Here is a 21,962-nt window from a genome sequence, read left to right as displayed (position 1 = left end):
CATCTTCCAGTCTTCAGGAAAGGAGCCTGAGTTCAGGGATAAGTTGTATATTAATGTGAGAACATCAGCACTTGGATGCTTGATGTCTTTAAGAACTCTTGGGTGTATGCAATCTGGGCCAGAGGTTGGTAACATTTAGTTTATCAATGGCTGCCAGAACTTCTTCCTTGTCTACCACTATCTTAAGCTAGTTCCCTCGGATTCACCTCCTAAAGCTTGGTTCAGGTGCAGGAATTTTCCTCACCTCCTCTTGGGTGAAGACAGATGCAAAGAATTCATTCAGCTTCTCTACAATCTCCCTGTCATCTTTTGGCACCTTTTGTTCCTTCATCCTCTAGGGCCTATACCGCTTCCCTAGATGGCTTCCTGCTTTTGATGTACTTGAAGAACTGTTTGTTGCTAGTCTTGATGTTCGCAGCCATGCGTTCCTCATAATCCTTTTTTGCCTCCCTTACAGCTAACTTGCTTCTCTTTTGCCACCATTTGTGTTCTCTCTGGTATTCTTCATCAGTTAAGTTGGACTTCCATTTTCTAAAGACATCTTTTTTTTCCTAATAATTTCCTCAACCTCCCTTGTTAACCATGGTGGCTTTCTTTTGGACTGGGCGCTGCCTTTCCTAACCTGCGGAACACATTCCAGCTGAGCTTTTAAGACTGTGTTTTTAAATAACCTCCAAGCACCTTGGACATTTTTGACTCTCTTAATTTTCCCTTTCAGCTTCCTGCGCACTATCCCCCTCATCTTTGAGAAATTTTCCTTTCTGAAGGCAAATGTAACTACATTAGTAGTTGTCACTTGTTCGCATGCAGAGATACTGAATCTGACAGCATTGTGGTCGCTGTTCCCTATCGGCTCAACAACACTGACTTCCCGCACCAGGTCCTGGGTCCCACATAGAATTAGATCTAGGATCACATCTCCCCTGGTTGGTTCTACAACCATCTGCTCTACGCCACAGTCATTTAGCATATCCAGGAATGTTCTCTCCTTACTATGACCTGAACATGCATTTTTCCAGTTTATGTGGGGATAGTTAAAATCGCCCATTACCACGACATTTTTGCTTTTGTTGGCCTCTCTAATTTCTTTTTCCATCTCAGAATCCTCTTGTGCACTTTGGTCAGGGGGGCGATAATATATTCCTAATGTTAAACTATGCTTCACCCCTGGTATTGATATCCACAGTGCTTCTGTAGAGGAATCAGCTCCCCCTGCATTGTCTATTTTATGTGACACTATGCTCTCTTTGATGTAGTGGGTCACCCCACCCCCAATACGCCCTGTCCTATCCTTCCTGTAGAGCCTGTAACCTGGGATAACTGCATCCCACTGGTTCTCCTCATTCCCCATGTCTCTGTGATGCCCACTATATCAATGTCCTCCTTCAAAACTCTGTACTCCAGCTCCCCCATTTTAGGTCGAATACTTCTACTATTAGCATAGAGACACTTGTATACTCTGTCCCTAACCTGGGATTTATGTGTTTTGCCCTCTAGCCTTTTGTAGACACTATCACTTATCACATTGCTATGTTCCACGCTTGTATGTGGTTGATTTAGAAAAACCTCCCTCTCTATCTGCATCCCCATGGACTCTGTATTCCGAACCGAAGTCACCTCAGCTCCTGTCGGCTTTCCCCCAAGGATCAGTTTAAAAGCTGTTCTGCCACCTTTTTAATGTTGAGCGCCAGCAGCCTGGTTCCTCTTTGGTTAAGATGAAGCCCGTCCCTTTTGTACAGGCCTGCCTTATCCCAAAAGGTTCCCCAGTTCCTGACAAATCTGAAACCCTCTGCCTTACACCAGCTTCTCATCCACACATTGAGACCCTGTATCTCCGCTTGCCTAGCTCGCCCTGCGCGTGGAACAGGTAGCATTTCGGAGAATGCCACCTTGGGGGTCCTGGATTTTAACCTTTTTCCTAGCAGCCTAAATTTAGCTTCCAGAACCTCCCGGCTACATTTCCCAATGTCATTGGTACCAATGTGGACCACAACTGCTGACTCCACCCCAGCACTGTCTAACAGCCTATCTAGACGAGGCGTGACATCCGCAACCTTCGCACCAGGCAGGCAAGTCACCATGCGGTCATCACGCCTGTCACAAACCCAACTCTCTATATTCCTAATGATCGAATCACCCACTACAAGGAGCCCCCCACCTCCCCGAGGGGTATCCTCAGTGCGAGAGGATATCTGACCACCAGCTAAGGAAGGGGTCCCATCTAAGGGAGCATCTTCCCCCACCTCAGACTGGCACCCTCCATCACCCAGACTCTCATTCTCCATGACATCTGAAGAGATGTCACCTTGGGAGTGGGACCCGGCTGCTAGGTCCCTGAAAGCCTCGTTTGTTGCCCTCTCTGCCTCTCGAAGAAGAAGAAGAAGAAGAAGTTTGGATTTATACCCCACCTTTCTCTCCTGTGAGGAGACTCAAGGTGGCTTACAAGCTCCTTTCCCTTCCTCTCCCCATAACAGACACCTTGTGAGATAGATGGAGCTGAAAGAGTTCCAAAGAACTGTGACTAGCCCAAGGTCACCCAGCAGGAATGCAGGAGTGCGGAAACACATCTGGTTCACCAGATAAGCCTCTGCCACTCAGGTGGAGGAGTGGGGAATCAAACCCAGTTCTCCAGATTAGAATCCACCTGCTCTTAACCACTACACCATACTGAAGAGGAAAAAGAGAGTTTAGTCCTGCCTACAGGGAAGAGCAGTGACAGTTCAGGACAGGTTCAGGAAAAAGAGCAGAGTGAAGGATAGCTCTACCTGGTAGAGTGTCTGAGCTCTGTCTCTGGAAGAGAAGAAAGTTCTTAACTGTTAGGAAGAGAAGAAAGTTCTTGATTGTTAGGCCTGTATCTGGTGATGTGCAGACCTTATACCATTTAGTCTGACTCTAGTGAAAGGGCAAACTTGTGTGGATGGAACCCTGTGTGAGAGAAACTAGCGGTCAATAAAAATCTGTTTGCGCCTGAAAAATCTGAAGTGATAACCAGCCTAAAATTTTCTGCCTTCGCCAGATTTTCTGCCTTTGCCAGATTTCAACTGCCTCCACCCGGGCCAGAGCCTTTACAGCTCTGGCCCCTGCCTGGTGGAACGCTCTACCTCCAGCTACGCGGGCCCTGCGGGATCTTAACGATTTCCGCAGGGCCTGCAAGACGGAGCTGTTCCGCCGGGCTTTTGGGGAGCCCGGTCGCTGATGGCTCCTCCCCCTCTTATGTCATCTATGGACCCTGCCGCCCTTTCCCCTCCTTCTTCCTCTAAGGGGATTCAGTGATTGGACGCCATCGATATATTTGATGTTGGAATGCTGCATTTATTTTAATGGGGTTGGTTTTAACAATATAGAGCCATCATTTAATGTTTATTTATATTCGATACTGTGGATTTTACTGTGCTCTATCTATTGTTTGTTCACCGCCCTGAGCCCCTCAGGGGAGGGCGGTTTATAAATACAACAATAAATAAACAAACAAACAAACAAACAAACAAACAAACTTTGTCTACCTGGAGACCTGTGCTGCATTATTGTTCCATTAAAACCAACCTGTACATAAATAAATCTTAGCTGTTTATATATTAATCCTGTCTCCCAATAATCTCCTTGTTCACCAAGTCCTTTTTTAGAGCACCCCAATGCACAGATAAACAGCAGACTTGAGAAGCCTTCAAAGGATATGCCAGGAATTAAGCCTTATTTTGGCAAAAATGTAATCTTCTATTCAAACCTTTGATATAGTTTGTTTGTGGTCTTTTAAAGAAAAGACCTCTAACACTCAATTAATTTTTTTCCTGAGAATCACATAGAAGTTGAGTGACAAAACCTTCCTATAAGTCTCACAAGAAGATTCAAAAAAAGGAAAATGGGACCCCTGAAAGGAGTAGGATATTGCAAAACTCTAACGGGAAAATTGCAGATACAATTATGGATGCAAGAAGCAGATGTTTGCCATCCTTTTTGGTTCTTACAGCAGCTTTTGCTCATGTGGTATCTTTTAAGCCTTATTTTATTTTCCTTGTGTAGAACTTCTGGTTTATATAAAAAGGGAAGGAAACAGCATGAATCTGTTTACACATCAACTCTGAAAATAATCTTGCAAGAGCCTTTGGGTTACGAGATGTCAGTTTACAAGATGTCATCTGCATTCTCTGCTTCAGAAACTGTAAACACTACAAAAAGACATGCAGACCCACTGTTCTCTCAAATGGAAGAAACAAGAGACAAAACACAGACAAGAAGTCCATATTCCATTCTCAAAGTTGCAATAAATAGCCTACACCTGACTTCTGAAGGAGGTTGAAGGTAGTTGACAGCCTCATCCAAGCAGCAAGGTGTCATGACACTTTGCCCTGCTGTTCACAAGGGGGGCTTTCTGGCCACAGAGGGAGGTCAAAAATACAAAAAGCCTCCCTGCTGCTGGAAAGGTCCAATTGGGCTTAATGGACTTACACCACCCAAAAAGTGGCAAAGGTCCAGAACCCTGGCCACCCGTGTAACAGGGGCAATGGCATGGTGGAAGCCAATTATGTTGGCTCTTCTTCCAGCCATGTCCCCAGCCTGCCCCTGCTATGCTGGCAGTGGCAGTGGGGGCTCAGGGATGCTGGCACAGTGTCCAGTGCCATGTCCCACAGATGTGGAGGGTCACCTGCTGTCAGTTCTGCACCTCTGCCAGCACAGCCCCATGCCACTCCAAGCAGTGGTTTTGTCCCCCCTTTTGATGGGGTTAAAAGTGTTTTAAACCATAAACTTACCTCAACCAATAAAGACCATAGAAACTAAAAGAGGCAGCCCAGTGTGTTACCTGGGAGTGACACCACATCCTACATAAACACCACCCTCCCCAGCACTGCCCCCCAATTTTCCACCCCCCCACATTGCTCCAATGGTGTGTGTCTGGGGCACGGTGCGCCCCCCCCCAATGCCCCATTGCAGCTCTGCCTATGGTTTAACCATTTTCCAGATGCCAGAAATAAGTTACATGGTAATGTAGAACACCAGCAGTCCTGCTTTTCAAGGACGTCTGGCAAATCACTGATTTGAGACCGAACACTGGACTAGATAACAGCACTTGCGAAAATTGATCTTATTGGCAGAAAATTGAACTTTCTTTTTCTTTTGTTCTCTCACTCATCTTGCTTTGTCTACCCAAAAAGGTGGGTATAACCTGAAGCCAGTACTATTCAAAGCAACGTGACCAGGACCCGTCATCAAGTCCTGAGGAATTTTCCTTTCTCTTTCTAAACATTTGAAATATTCCAATTAAAGCTGGGCTCAGGGCAGCTAACAGTGTAGAATTACAATTAAAATACCATATGAATAATTGAAATCTTAAATGATAACAAACAATAATGGCATCCTGAGATGAAGGCTCTCAGAGGATGTTACTGTTTCCAGGGTCAGAGAAACCATGCATGAGCAGCGTGGCGAGCCACAAGATGTTGATGGATGGGCATAAAATAGGATTAGGAGAAAACAAGTAGGGAAAATAAAATGGGGGAAGGTAAGGGGTGAGGGAGGAGGAAGGGAAGAATGGGGAGAAGGAAGGAGAAATGGAGGGGTGGGGGGGAAGGAGAGGCAAATTAAGAGAACTGTTGCTGTCCTCTACCATAAACTGGTGGAACATTGCTGGTCATGTGGAACTATGCGAGGTCCCACAGGGCCCAGGTCTCAATTATATCCAGCTCAGTGATGAGTTCCTGTGAATTCAGATCCTCACACATTATTATGTTTGATTTGATTGGTCCTAGCAAAAAGGTATTATGTAGATCGTGTTCTGATTTGTTGAATCTGCTAAGAACAGCTGTCTGCAAGAGACTGGGCTGGGATCCAAGTTAGCCATAGTTTGCTCAATGTGATTCAAACTTATAGTATGCTATGGATGGTTCACATAACACAAGTTAGATTTGGACTCCTCACCTGGTGTTTGAGTTGCATGTTCTCCTCAGTTCCAATGCACATGGTGCATGATTTGGATCACAACTACAGCATGCATGAAGAGGCTTCAGCCTTCTATTCCCTTACTGCTTATAGTATGACAATGGTTTAAGGAACAGAAATGAGTATCAGATGTGGTCTATTTACATTACACTACTTTCAATGTCCATCCATCTTTTATTTTTTGCCATCAAGTCACAGATGTCTTACGGCACCTCCATAGGGTGTTCAAGGCAAAAGACCCTAATACTCCTTGGATGTCTCCTTCCAAATACTAGCCAGGATCAGGGTTGAGAGTGTATGACTGGCCCAAGGTCACCCATCAAGCTTCCATGGAGTGAACGGGGAGCTGAATCTGGGTTTCCCAGGTCCTATTCTGATACTTTACCTACTATACCATGCTGCCTTTCTTGCATCCATTATACCAATGATACAAATGGTAATATGTATTCAAAAAAACACAACTTTGAGAGCAGTTATTGAGATGGCTGGGAAACTTGCTGAAGTTACCCATTAGATCAGAAGAGGGCAGCACCAGTTTCTAACTAAGATGATTTGTACTTCCTCCCTTCCCTTTTAGACTCACACAAAACATTGCCTTTTGACAAAATAACTGTAAGTTTGTCTCTTCCACAGAAAAATTAAAAGGCTTATTTTGGTTGGCAAGTAAGATGGTGTAAAAGCGTATCTCTTTTCACAGCTGAACTCATTCAGATCATTATAGTGTCACACACCCACAAAGTTGCAAAACTGACAAGCTGTTTCTCCTGGTGAGAGAGGTGGATTGGTTTTATCTGGCAAAGGCTCACTAAACCACGGAATACCTAGTACCTTCACCTCACTGATAGAAATACTTAAAGTGTTGTCTTCACCTATTTAATCTCCACACTTCCCCAGTCTAGTCACCCTTGAACCCAAGCTCAGGAAATGAGGTAGCTGACATCTGGATTCCCCTAGCAAACTCCCTTCCCAATCTAATATTCCCTGAATCCCTGGCTGAGCCGTATCTGCGGAGCTGGCCACTTTCCCCCCTCTAACTCCTTCCTTCCCCCTCACATAGAAGATCCATGGCCTCACTTTGGTTGGAGTTTCTGGAATTTGAATACACATCCTGGGATCACGAATTGGCAGTGATGCCCAGAGGGAGGAACGGGAACCCATCCATCATAACAGCACCACAGAATACATCCTACTGATTTTAAAATCCTTATCAGGAATTATGAAGTAAAAAAAAGAAAAGCACTTACTTTCAAAGTGCATGAACTGAACTCCAACTTCTCTGTGGCACAGCTCTTTCCTATTAGCGTCCTTATTCCGTTATCAAGCTCTACACTGTCGCATCTGCATAGAGGGAAAAAGGAATGATTTCTCATCTCAAATTGCAGATACGGGTAGAAGAAAAATCGAGAAAATTGCAGACAAGGTTTCAAGTTAGGTTGCTAACTTCAGTTTGGAAAATGTACAGATGGCGTTGGCGTGGGGGTGGGGGCAGCTAAGAAAGGCAAAGCTTGGAAGGGAACCCAGAATAGATGTGCTGCTATGCAGTCCACCCTCTAAAGGTGCCATTTCCTTCAGGAGAATGGATCTTGTACTCTGAAGATTAGATGGAATCCTAGAACAACAGGCCCTGCTTTGAGGTTGGAAATTCTATGCCCAGGTCAGACACGCTATACAAACTGCCAAGTACTAAAACTTATATACACAGTTTCTATGAGGGCCAAACAAACCGGACATAATGGCTCTTATGCTGCTGCCTCCCAGGGTGGCATTCAGAGCTCTTTAGATAGAGGCTCCCTGCAACCATCAATGGATCTCTCCTCCATAAATCTGTCAAACCCCCTTCTACAACTATCTATGTTCATGGCCATCAAACAATTTTCTAGCAGTTAATTCCACAGTTTAATTACTCTTTGGGTAAAGAGGTATTTTCTTTTGTCTGTTCCCAACAATTTCATTCAGTTCCTCCCCATGTGGAAAAACTTCCTATATCCACTTTCTCCACCCCACCCATATAATTTTATAAACTTCTACCATGTTTCAAAACTTTTAACCAGTTTTTTTCTCGACTGAAAGGTCCATACTCTCCATCCTTTTCTCATAGGAAAGGTGCTTCATCCCTTTACTCCTCTTACTCCCCTTTGTACTTTTTTCAACTCTGCAATGTCCTTTCTGAAATATTGTGACCATATAATATTCCAAATGAGGCTACATTGTAATTTCATACATGGTCATTACAATATTGGCCAATTTATTTTTAATCTCTTTCCTAATAATTTCTAGCTTGGAGATTGTCTTTTTAAAAACACTACTGCACAATGGGTAAACATTTTCAATAACCTTTCCACTACAATCTCAAAACCTCTTTCAATCCCAGTCAGTTCAGACCCCATCTGCATATAATTTAAATTGGACAGTGGAGGGGATTTTGTTTCAACATGCATCACCTTACCTTTGCCTATATTGAATTTCACTTGTGACATTATTGCCACTCAATCAGTAGAGAGATCCTTCTGTAGCCCTTCACAATCCATCTGGGTTTTAACCATCCTGAATAATTTGATATCATCTGCAAGCTTAGCTCTTACACTGTTCAACCTCAATTCGAAATCATTTATGAACAAATTAAAATGAACTGGTCCTAATACTGATCAAAAGAATGGGGTGTCCCATTGAAAGCATGGGGTTATACTTTACACAGGATGCCAGTATTTATAAGATATATCTGTGCAGTGCAGAACATTTTAATTTGTGATACTGAATTAAATGGGCCTGATAGCATTTGGAAACATCCAGAAGTTAAAACATGAAACATGTCATTTCACTGAGGACCAAGTTACACATAACTTTCCCACCAGAACCACCTCTCTTTCCCTGCAACAACACAGCAACTGTGGGGAACATAATTTTTAAAGTCTGGCCCATAGTGTGAAGGGAGAAGGTGCTCCACAACTTGCTTTCCATTATTCAGGGGTCTACAACCACAACTGTACTCCTCTTTGCTGAGCCAGAGCTTGAAGCATGGATGTCCCATAATTATAGCATGGCTACACATTGGTAACCAAGTACTCAAGAGAGCAAAGCTTCTCCTGTCCATTCAATGTATCTTACTCTCAGGAAAGTGTTGTTAGGACTGATTACCCCATAACTGGAAATCAGTGCATCGGAGTTTCATCAGTAGACTAGGGAAGCAATTTCCCTAAGGTTTGCCAAAAGGGGCAAGTTCTGGGAAATAAATCTTGCCATAGCTTGGAGAATAGGTCATTGGACAATGAGAAGGTGAGCATTTAGAACCATATTGATTGCATGATATAGCACCTGGGAAGTGAGACCTTATAATTTTAATTTGATCCGAAATGTTAACTTAAGACTAAAGAAAGAAGCCTGGAATGTAGTTTGCAAAATCACTAAGAGTCACCATTCTTTTATTGTCTGTCTGATTAATCACTTTTAAATGGTGAAAGCCAGGAAACTCCCACGCTGCTCTGAGCAGCTTGTGAAATCACGCCTTTAATTATGTGACATCTTCTTGACCAGGAAACATTCCTTTTCATCTCCCTGTCATTTTCCCAAAGGGCTTTGTTTTATTTAATATGAACATGCCATGTAATCACTCTTAACATTCAGCAAGTGTATCTAAAAGATTTTTGGAAGCTTGACTGAAGAACAAAATTTAAAAAATATTTTTCTCATTCGTTTTCAGGAGCTAAGAATGACTAATACTACATACAATATCTCTATCCTTTCCTAGTTTATTGGTGGAGAAATTAACAAATTCTAAGGGCAAACCAACCGCTCAGTCCACAGATATGCTGCATGAACATTCTAAGGGTGACAGTTAAACACCACCAGCTTCATGTCCTTCACCATGGTGCACCAAATGCACTCTAACACCGCCCTCCATAATACTTGCGAACCTATCCCTTCTGCTGAAACTGCTACAGGGAGAAGAGGAATTAAATGCAGAAAGCACTTTACACACTGCATTAGAAAAAGACAACTACAGGAAGCTGCTGCAACATATGTGCAAACCAACCCCTCAGTCCACAGACAGGCTGTGAGGAAATATGCTGAATGTCACCCCAAAGTTGACAGGCTGTGAAAAAGTAATCATCCACCCACCCTCACGTTAACTACACCGCTTCAGCCAAATACTATCAAAACAGATTACAAACCACACTATCACCTTGGACTACGAAACATTTGTTGGGTTTTGCATATGGACATCAGATTGATTACTGTGGAGACAACTTTATTGCTCTCGGCCTCCGATCACTCTGTGCTTGGTGTCGTGCTCTGAAGTGGTGGGATGAGTCCCCAGGAACGTGCTGCAGTAGCAGTACAGTCCATCTCCCTGCCCTTCAACCCTACCCTGAACCTCTTCACAGCCTTCTCACTCATCAGCATCCAAGAGCAGAACACTTCCTTTCTGCATCCCGAAAATACAACGGCTGCTTCCAAATGACGTCTTTTGGAGCCCACCAGGTGAAAGAGAGCAATAACACATTTCATTAGAAAAAGACAACTACAGGAAGCTGCTGCAGAATATGCGAAAACAAACCCATCAGTCCACAGAAAGGCTGTGAGGAAATATGCTGCATGTCATCCCAAAGTTCACAACCAGGCTGTAAAGAAGTATGCTGAATGTCACCCCGAAATTCATAGAGAGGCTGTGATGAAGTATGCGTAGCGAAGCACGGGTACCCTGTTAGTATGCAATATGTGAAGCAAGTCATAAACTCTAATGTTCTACCTTTAATATAATGTATTCCTTAAAGTAACATTGCAGTTCTTCTTGTTTAAATCTAGAGGGCACTCTGAATTTAATTCAAGTGATAACGACGTATTTCACTTGGTTATTCTAAAAGATAATTAAAGTTAACTAAAAATCAAATTAAAGTGTTAACCTCCCATAGTGCTGTGAGTGTTCTTTTAATTTAGCATTAATTTTCTACTTGATTAGATGGCTAACTAAGCATCTATAAATATGTACAAATAACAAATGATCTCTACTAGAACACAAAGGAACGGTTTGCTTGTTTTAAGACAAGTACCTAGCTTTCACTGGGTCTGCAGTCAGACATCATAATATGCCAAACTTGTTAGAGTTGATTTCTAAATACAGTTTGTTGATCGATCCCAAATGAGATTTCAAATTAAGATTTATAAAAGGTTTAAGCCCAGTTTGTTCTAATTGTGATTTGTTGCAAATTATGAATCCATAAGCCACATTTTATTGAAGTAGAATTGTTCCTTCCAGCTACATTGCCATGGAGTCAGACAAAAGTCAGAAGGCAAGGAGAAGTAAAACTAAGCTCTTTGCACAAGGTTGTTTCCCCACCCATGATTTAAATAAATCACAGTTGATTACTATGTCTGGATACAGCCTGAAAGTTAACAGTATTAGTCCAGTCACACAATCTCAGCCCTAACTGAGGCTTGTATTCAAATGGGAGTTATCCAAGGAATACCAGGATGATACAGAGAGAAGCAATGGCAGACCACCTCCTGACATTTCTTGCCTTGAAAATCGTACAGGATCACATAGGTCAGATGTGACTTGATGACAAAAAATAGGGTTTGTGCAGAGACATAGCTCCAAGGCGGCGGGGGGAGGGTGTTCCGTGGAGGGACGTGGGTGGAGGATGCACCAATGCACCAGGTGCTTTTCTTCCTTGCTACACCTCTGGGTTTGTGTCATTTTAACAGTAGTATGACCTTAAAATTCAATAGGTAAAACAATCGTGCTTACACAGATTCTGTTAAAGCTGTTAAATATGTGGTTGTCACGCAAGTTTAAAATCACCAGAATCCCTTTGGAAGGAGAAAGGAGAAAGCAAATGTGTTTTCTAAATTTAAAAAAAATCAGCAATGAGAAACCTAAGCAAAAGTTGCAAGCATTTGTTCTTTCTAATAGCCTGAATGTATGCACAGTTTTCAACTGGGCTTGCTTCTAGATAAACAAGCATCCACAGCAGAAAAAAAACCACCAATGGATTTGAAAGAGAAGTGTTGTTCTACTCCCAGAGGGCATTTATTCACAAAAGAAATCTTCCATTCACATAAAATTCGTTCTATGAACAAAAGTTTCTTTCCATGAGTAAATATACTTATGGATCGATCCAGAGCTTTTTATCTAAAGAGAATAAAGAAGATATAGAATAACTTGTTCACTTACAAACACTGGTGGATTCCAAACAGCAGAAATATATTGTCTTTAGGAAGTTATAAAAAGATCCATTTTGGCATTTTGTGTTCCCACAGTGCAGGAGAACACAAACGTTTTCAGTCAAAATGGATCTTTTTCTCCACCTGCTGCACGATCTTGTCAGTTTCACAGTGGCACTCGCCATTTTATGTGCTGCAGCAGATTCTCTGTGGACATCTCCCACACAGGTTTTCTCTGCTTGCAGTTCATCCATTTGCTATTGTTAGATTAATAAAGTTTGTATTGCTAGCAATCTCGTGCATGTGGCGTTTATCTTTCTTTTTGTTTTGAGGGGGACCGTGGCATAGTGCCCACAGGGCATGGGGCACCAAATCCAAAACCTTTATTAGGCATAAAACCGGTGCGTGTCATGAATTCCAAATACAGTAAAAAGATCATTATTACACAACTTGCAGTACACAGCTTAAAAATGGATGTGAGGGCGATCTGGCTGCGACATCTGTCACCCCATTGATAGCCAGGGTTGATTCGGCTGATCTGGCTGGCTAGGCGGGTGTCTCCTACCTCCCTCACCGCTCCATGTGCGTCCCTCCCGAAGCTGTGCGCTCGGTGGAAGAGGACAACCATCCCAAATAGAAGGAGTGTACCGTTCTTCGGTCAAGGGTATACAATAGCTGTGGTCCACTGCTAGAACCTCCAAACAAGCGTGGGGGCACGACGCCCCAGGTGGAGCAGCGGCAGAGGCATGGTTGGGCTGTCGAGGGGGTGTGGCAGGGTGTGGCTTGGTGTTCTGGGGACATTCTGGGGTGGGGCGGGGTGGGCGATGCTGTGGTTTCCCCTCACTCCGTCTCTGGAGGGAGATGCCTGTGAAGCTACAGCAACACAAATATGCACATATTGTAGCTTCCTTAATCATGCTGCCATAGCTTTGCAGACATCCTGCTCAAAACAACGAAAAGGAAAAACTGGATAGCTAGACAACACAACTTTATTCATCTACTTTTTACAGTGAAATAGCAAATGGATGAGCTGAAAGCGTGAAAACCTCCATGGGGAATCTCCATGAAGAATCTGCTGCAGCACACAAAATGGTGGGCATGAGCAGTGGAAACGAAAGTGAGAGGTTTGGGCAGGAGAAATAAAGTGTTTCCTGCCTGCTTGTGTTTGCTCAGCAGGCAGGGTTCATCTTCAATCCAGGTTGGGGGGAAAGATCAGTAGTTTAGTGAATTTTGAAAAACCTGGGTTGAGAGGAATATAATGAGCTGAAATCATTTTGGAGAAGAGAACTGTCCCCAGCCACACAATATCTATCCCTGCCCCCGCACAGGATTACACTGTAAAGCATTTTTTAAGAAATTCTTTAAAGGAAGGGAAATTATTAGTAATATTAAGGTGCCTCAGTTATGCAGATGGGCTTGCTTACTCTTATTTGTCACTTGTTCTGAATTTTAATATCATTTATTCATCTACTTTTCACAGTGAAATAGCAAATGGATGAACTGCAAGTGAGAAAACCTTGATATTGATATCAGTTCTTCAGCTGCTGACTCTTTGATGTATCATTCTATTCCTGGGGTGGGGATTTTCACACATCTGCTTCTTATTAAAATTGCTGAGTTATTAAAGTTGCAGTTATTAAAATTGTTCACTATTTCCCTAGGCAACCAATTCCACTCCTGAGCTACTTCTACTGTAAAAATTTCCTAATATCCAGCCAATACCTTTCTATCCATAATTTATAACTTCCAAAGCTGACCTCTCCATCACCATCGCCAAAGCTTTTTTGTATATTATATTTGAAAATGAAATATTCAAGTTTGTCTTTTATTTTTGATTTGCTATTCCATTTTGGCTTGCTACACCACTATGTAGAGCTGGGGAACAGTGTTGCAGATACCATGGACCACACAAAAAATAAATTAGAGGGCTTTAGACCAAGTCAAGCCTGAACAGTCCCTAGAAGCTAAACTGAAGTTTGCAATTTGCCAGCAGTTCTGTAGAGTTGAGCACTGGTACCTAAATATGTTATGAAAGCCCTGGGGCAAACTGCATATGACACTGGGAATTCATGACCGGATCTGTGGATATGTAGCCATGACAAAGCGCTTAACTTTTCCCTGATCAAACTTGGAGTTCTCCAGTAGGTATAAAAAGTTAAGCACCATAAGGATGTCTTTTCCTTTACAGCAGGATGGAACAGTTTCTAGTGAGAAAAAAGCAAAGGGAAAATGCTTAAAAACCCCACTCATTTCTTCTTCAACTATTTCAGGCTAATTTTTTGTCAGATTTTATGCTGTCTTTCCACCTAGTTTAGGCCCCCTAAGCTGATAAATAATCAAAAACATTAAAATGAGCATTTAAAATATATAATGTAGAAAAAATAAAAAAAATTGAAAAAATCACTTAAAAGTTTTTTTAAAAAAACACCCGAACACATAAACAGGAAGTCAGGTGAGTGAGGGAATGCTTACACAACAGGTAAGTATTTGCTGGCTAATGGAAGACAATGATACAAACAGATAAATCTGTTGGAGGGGAGGTAACTTTATTGCTGTGACCTAGAAGACCCTTTCTTTGGTTGCCCTCTATCTGGCCTCAGATGAGGGTACCCAAGGGACTCCTGAAGGTGACTGCAGTGGTTGGATAGGTTCACATGGGAGTAGGCAGTTATTAAATTATGTTGGTACCAAGCTTAATAGGCCTTTAAAGGTAAAAACCAGCACCCTGAATTGGGCCCAGAAACTATTTAGGGGCCAATGTAGGTGGAACAAAACTTCAGGGATATGGTCCCTGTGACACACTCCAAGTCAGCATCCTGGTTACAGGATTCTGTACCAACTGTAGCTTCTGAACACTCTTCAAAAGCAGCCTCACATACAGAACATTGCAACTGTCTAATGCACAGGTGTCATGCTGGCAGGGGATGATAGGAACTGTAGTCCATAACATCTGGAGGGTCGTGAGTTTGACACCTATGGTCTAATGGAAAGGTCTTGTAAACAAGAAAGCTCAGAGCTGGTGAAATGAACCTCTGACCATCACTGCTACCTGCATATCCATTAGCAGGCCCAGATCCAGCAGCACTCCCAAGCAAGTGAAACTGTACCCAGAACAAGAGACACACCAGTTCCTCAGTCAATCCTTCTAACCACAAGTAGCAGCTATACTTTGTCAGGGTAAAGCTTCAGTTTATTAACTTCCAAAACTACCCCCAGGCCCCAGTTCCAGGCAGCTCCATGTAGAGTGCATTGTAGAAGTCTAACTGAGATGTGATCAGAATATGGATCACAGGGGGTGGATTATGCTTTTCGAGGAACAGTTGTAACTGGCAAACAATGCAACACTGATAAAAAGCATAGTATGTCATGCCCATGGAGAAGACTTCAGCCTCCAATGTGGATCTAGTAGCACCCCACCCACACCCATCTACCAACCTGCTCCTTCAGGAGAGTGTACTTATTCCCAGATGCACCCAACTTAGCTGTTAAGGAGAAACAAAGCTGGATTTCCTCCAGATACACATTCAGCGTAATTCCACCATTCAAAGAAAGGAGGTCTCCATTTCTGCCACCTGCAATATGGCCCTATTTAGAAATGTTGCAGTCCGCACAATCTGTAATTCCTCACCTAGTGAGGAAAGCTGACTATAGCTTTGCACTCCCCAAGATGCTCACACAGTTCCTGCATTTAAAGTTTGCAGAGTAAATTTCTACAAAATGTGTAAAAGTAAAGTTTGCCATTCCGCAAACTCACAGCAACCCAATAAAATTCTATCTCATGAAATTTTCAAGGCAAGAGATGAGCAGAGGTGTTTGCCATTGGCTTATACCACATGGCAGCCCAGTCTTCCTGGGTGGTCAGCCATCCAAGAACCAAACCTACAAAGCTTTAAAACATTGTATTTTCAAAGGCTTTCACGGCCTGAATCACTGGGGTGCTGTGTGGTTTCCGGGTTCTATGGCCGTGTTCTAGCAGCATTCTCTGCTGACATTTTGCCTGCATCTGTGGCTGGCATCTTCAGAGGATCTGATAGTAGGAAAGCAAGTGGAGTATATATACTTGTTGGAGTATCCAGGGTGGGGAAAAGAACCATGGACAATTTCAGCAGAAAGGAAGAAATCATTAAAATGAACAAAACTTGGCTACCAGTGTTGAAAAACACTAGAGTCAAGACAGTGACTAATCAGCTCCACACAAACACAGGATGACTATAAACAATCAAAGGGAACAAAGGCCAGGCTACTTCTATTCAGATAACCTCACCTATTGACCTTGCTACCTTCATTGTTATTCACATGCTAATGGGTGGATCCCACTCAACACATGTAAATCTAGCTTGCTAATTGCACCCTTTACTCGTTAACAGACAATGATTCTTTCCCCCACCTTTCCTACTATCAGATCCTCCGAAGGTGCCAGCCACAGATGCAGGCGAAACGTCAGGAGATAATGCTGCTAGAACACAGCCATATAGCCTGGAAACCACACAGCACCCCTTTAAAACATTGATAACTAGCCTGGGCTATTAAAACTGCTACAAAATATTTACATCTACATTAACGTAATAATGATATGGCATTATGAAATATAGGATGTCTGTCTGAATTTACCTTTCCTCAACATAAAATTTAAAATATTAGAGAGAGGGAGTTAGATAACAGAATATGAATACTCTTGCTTACAGTTTTAGAAATAGGCAATAGAGGAAGTAGATACTTTGTATTAATGGAATGGTTGCTTAGAAGAAAACCAGAATTCTGTGCAGTGTTGAAAATTTTCCTTGATGGAACTTCTGGTGTAACATGAAAGTTTATATAACCTTCAAAAGCAAAACATACTCTTGCTTACAGTTTTAGAAATAGGCAATAGAGGAAGTAGATACTTTGTATTAATGGAATGGTTGCTTAGAAGAAAACCAGAATTCTGTGCAGTGTTGAAAATTTTCCTTGACTTCTGGTGTAACATGAAAGTTTATATAACCTTCAAAAGCAAAACATTATCTAGGATAAAACTGGCCCTTACTGTGATTATGATTATGGAAGAGTTTGCATGTCCAGACGTGGTGAACAAACACTGGTGGAGTTTATACAGAGTACATAGGATTGTCAAGAATGCATGAAAAAAAATGTAACTGCTGTATCTCAGCCTGGAATTAGGTTGCCTTAAAAATAACCCCTCTTGAGAAAAGGGCACTGTGGCCTAATTTAGGTGATAGGGGTTTAAAGTGTATAAGCATATAATCTACACAACAAAGAAAAATATCAGTGCCACTTTTATTCAATAATGATTCAACCAAAACATCTGCTTATCACCCCATAAACGTCTCTGTGCTTCTGCTCCCCTCATGAAAAAGGAACTACGCCTTTAAAGAACAGCTAATAGCCAGCAGCTGTTTGGCTGTCAAATTCCACATCTGGAGCAGTATTATGCTGTTAATATGGATTAGACCAGTTGTTTCCTAATAGCTTCTGCTTAATTTTTAAGAATGGTTGAAATAACAAAAAAAGGGGGGAGATGCATGCCTTTCCAGAAAACATCTGGTTTTTAGAAAAACAATGCTAAAATGCTCCAATAATTAAATAAAGCTGCACCTGTGATGTGTTCCATTATAACAAAAAGCATCTAACAGTATTTAAAATCAAGGTTGCATTTGATTGTTCCCAATGCAGTCTTTAAATACTTTCTGTAAGTATTAACTGTTGAAATGAAACTGCTCCTAAAGAGGGCAGGAAAATAAAGTCAGTCAAATATGGATGCTACCTTCTTTAATCTGCTAAATGATTTGATCCCTAGGGCCTCTCCTGCCCCTCACAAACAATCCACCACCAGGCCCAAATAACAAATGTACAGATAAACAACAAAGAAACTTTAACAGTTTTAAAATTAACCAGACAGTTCAGACCAACTGATGATCAATGATCTTCTCCAGTCCTAGCAGTCTGCAGTGGCAGACCTCCAGAGGCTTAGAGGAGCAGCTAAAGCCAAGCTTAGCAGTACAGCACACTTCAGAAACATCCTCCTGTAATGCAGTCTAGCTGCACTGCAGCCAGGCCCTGCTTTCACACTTTTTGCCCATGCACAGAAGAATCTGAAAAAAAAATCACAGCCATGAAACAGCTGCTGTGATTGGGCAAAGAGCATTGCTTCCCCTAACCTGCAACTCTAGTTGCCACTGCCTCCTTCTCCCTCTCTCTTGTTCCTTGGGAACCTGCTTTGGGGGTGGTTGGACACATTTGAAGCCAAACAACCCTGTGAAATAACTGCTCTGACTGGGTAAATGGAACAGACTATCTCCCCCTAATGTACTGTCCTCTTTGCCTAACAGAAATGTGTAATCCTTCCTCTCTTCTCTTGCCTTGGAAACCTTCAAGGTGGGAAAAGAGTAAACAGCAGTTATTTGGGTTTGCCAGATACTCTTGAAATCACCAAATTTTGGCGGGGAGAGGAATGCTGGTATTGGGATGGTGGTGGAGGATTCTCTAATGTGTATTTGGCTTCAAAATACCCAAGCAATACCAGTAAGATATTTTTCAGGTATTTTTTTTTCAGCACACACAAATGCACATCCCTGTGTTTGTGTAAAATGCCATCAAGTGACACCCAATTTATGGCAACTCAGTAGGGTTTTCAAGGCAAGAGACCAACAAAGATATTTTACATTGTCTTCCCCTGCACAATGACCCTGGGATTTCTTTGTGGTCTCCTATCCAAGTACTGCTTAAGCTTCTGAAGTCTGATAAAATCAGGCTAGCCCAGGCCATCCAGGACAGGGAATGCACATCCCTAGTAACAAATAATGATTCTCTGCAAATTATAATTTGATACCACTTGATGCTTGCAAGAATTAATTCAATTTGAAAGCTAATTCAAATGTTACAGGTCCACTACATATCACTAGGTTTGGATAGTTCTTAAAAGTACGGTGTTTTTGAGTAGCAGTTGGTAGGCTGCAATCCTGTTGTCAGGCCTGTGACTGACAGCTAAGGAGTGGCGGGCATTTGCAAGGGGAACTGTGTTTCTTTAATCTCTGCAGGTGTCCTGCGCTCACCCTTTTACTTTTTCAAATCAAAATAAAGACTTTAGAGCAAATCTATAGTTTCTATTCTTTCCAGACCTGAGGTCTGACACCTGTATACGCTTACTCAGAAGTCCCAGTGATTTCAGAGGGACTTACACTCAAATCAACATGCACAGGATGATACTACTTCAAAATGTATCTGACCACACTAGAGCTAATTAAGTATAGAAGTATAGACTGTAACTAAAGCTGTGGAGGGTTAACGAAATTAGACAAAACAAAAGTATCTGTAAACTTAATAGAGAAATTCTTTACTGGCTTTGTGAGATTTCTTGTTTCTTTCTATTGTTTTTTTTCTTATTTCTTTTTTTATTTTCTTTGATAAAACTTTGAATTGTTAGTTATATATTCATTACCTATATGGATTAGCTACTTTTATAGAATTTAAAAATTGTAAAGAGTATATATAATGTATTTATTTATTCCTTTTTTCTTATTTATTTTTTCTTCATTTTTTCTGTATGATAGATTTATATATCAAGTATTGTATTAATTTTCTTATATATATATAAATAAAGATACTTTTATTTTTAAAAATTATCTGACCATACCTGATTAAATATAGGTATTTTATGCACTTGCGGCTTGCCCTGCATAAAGCGCATGTTCCCTTTGGATTGGGAACATCTCAATTATGCACTCATTTTGGCCTCTTTGGAAATCACATCACTATGATAAGAGAAGCTCCAAAGTTTCTGAAAGAGGGCAAAGTGTGACTTTTCCTTCCCTTCGCAGAGAAGGTGAAGGGAATTAGAATGTGTTACGCTTCCTTCATGTTTCCAGCTTCTCCCCACCTTCCCCCACCTGCACAACAGCTCTTCTGGACAGGATCGAAAGGGCTGGGAGAGAGGTTCTTTCACATTGCAAGCCTATCAATGGACCAATAGACCCACGAAATTGACATGGTCTTCTGCATTATCGATGGACCCACGCTGGCACCACACAAAAAAAGGCAGCATGGAAACAAAAGTGAAGCAGCAAGCAGGCAAAATGGCAGATTGGATCGGCATGGCTGGGAATGTTACACAGCAGGAACCTTCCCCCACAAACAGAAAACCACACTGTGAAGCAAGAAGCTGCTAGTGCAAAAAAGGCCGTAGTTGTGCTGGTATACATACTGTGTGCATTGCAACCATTCAGCTGCACTCCTAAACACTATTTTCCTGGGAGTCACACTGAAAAAAGCAGACTTCTGAGTAGACTTCTTGGGAGTGTTCCTACAAAGTGCTAAAAAGAAACTAGTACTTATAGCATGTGGAGGAGTCCTCTGATGTATACTTGTTGCTAATAGTAGCCATTTTTACAATTGAAAACATTTTGCCAGCCAAATAACATTGAAATGAACAGGATTTGTATTCATGGAGCAGTTTCCATTCTTTCTAAGTATCACAAGGCTAACAATAATCATAGTAAAAATTTCTGCATTGGCCTGTAATACCTTTCTGAATCTGTTTGTTGGCTAATACTCATATCGAGAAGCTTCTGAGAGACTTCTTCACTGATTTTAATCTTCCAGTAGTCATTCTAGTGAAAAAGAACAGAGGGAAGGGTACACTTGGCTGTAAATGTGAAACCATCATAAAAATATGTGCCATATGATTGCTACATTATCAAATGGAATCTGTTTTCAATTAACAGTGTAATGAATGATTGTAATGAAACTATATTTAAAGACAATGGGTTTGATATCGCAAGTTTTTTTTACTCAATTTGGACCAATCACTCTCCTTACTACAGATCTCATTTCAGATGGTATTTGTGCATTCAGATACCATGATCCCCAGCATAGTCATTTTAAGCTCCTTCCCTTTTTCTCTGCAGAAAAAGATCTAATTCAATAAATAAGATTTTTAAAAAATTTTCTCTGTGTTTGAGATAATTCTGTAAAACACTGATTAATTACTATCCCCCACCAAGCTTTTTCCAGTATTCTTTTCCTGCAGTCTTGTTCTCAAAAATATAGTTAAACTAATTAAATCAAGAAATAACAGATAGTATTATCATAAGCAAACTGCTAATATGCAAAAAAAAGTTGAGAAAGAATGTTTTCATTTAAATAGATGTATTTTCTTGACCTTCAAAGTGAACATTCAGTTATGGAAGTTATGGATTGTACAAACTGCAAACCTTTTTCAAGAAATAAGCATGAACCACGCTAACACCGATAACACAGCAGACTATATTCATTATCTCCTTTATGTGTAATTGGTACTAGAGAAAGATCTATATTATATTTTCAGGGGAGCATAACTACTGCTTAAGTATTTGAGCGTATTGTGGTGCAACCTGTTACCTTTTGCTATGACACAAATGAATCTAATTAATTTACAAAGAACTCCCCAAGTCACCACTTTAAGATGATAAATAATGTAGATCAAGCTTCTACCCTTTCTTGCCCCAATCACATATTTTTCTCAGCCTTCTGCTCCTGAGGATGAGTTTCATGGAATTTTTAAAGCTATGTTTTGGTCTTAATTGAGATATTTTTCCTACATTGCTTTAGCTCCAATGCATGGTAATAATATTTTCTAGACCTGACTGTGCTTCAGTGTATGAAATGAAGAGAAATATGAGACCTTAAGCAATGAAGTTCTCTAAATAATTCTTTTACAACAACCTTTATTAGGCATATCAAATAGGCTCTAGACATTTGTGAAGTGCAAATCAAGAATACATTCAAAACACAGACATGGAAACTGTATCTAGCATTAGACATTACTCAGAGATTTCTGTCACTTGTAATAGAAATTTTGCTACTTTTTCCAAGAGCACGCCATCTGTATTGTT

The 21,962-nt window shown here is 41.3% G+C and overlaps 1 protein-coding gene across 1 annotated transcript in view; it reads right to left on the bottom strand.

The window, feature by feature from the left end:
- TNIP3 (TNFAIP3 interacting protein 3) overlaps window positions 1-21,962 on the bottom strand; it is a 66,021-nt gene that overhangs the window by 32,691 nt on the left and 11,368 nt on the right. The window contains exons 2-3 of the mRNA XM_048508743.1: window positions 20,614-20,699; window positions 7,179-7,272 (exon numbers count right to left, since the gene is read on the bottom strand). Coding sequence (XP_048364700.1) covers window positions 7,179-7,272; window positions 20,614-20,699 — 180 coding nt within the window. The remainder of the gene's footprint in view (window positions 1-7,178; window positions 7,273-20,613; window positions 20,700-21,962) is intronic.

This window comes from Sphaerodactylus townsendi, linkage group LG10 (genome assembly GCF_021028975.2).
Source record: "Sphaerodactylus townsendi isolate TG3544 linkage group LG10, MPM_Stown_v2.3, whole genome shotgun sequence".
Classification (NCBI taxonomy): Eukaryota; Metazoa; Chordata; class Lepidosauria; order Squamata; family Sphaerodactylidae; genus Sphaerodactylus; species Sphaerodactylus townsendi.
Note: the sequence above shows the minus strand (reverse complement) of the source record. Positions and strands in the feature narration are given on the sequence as shown.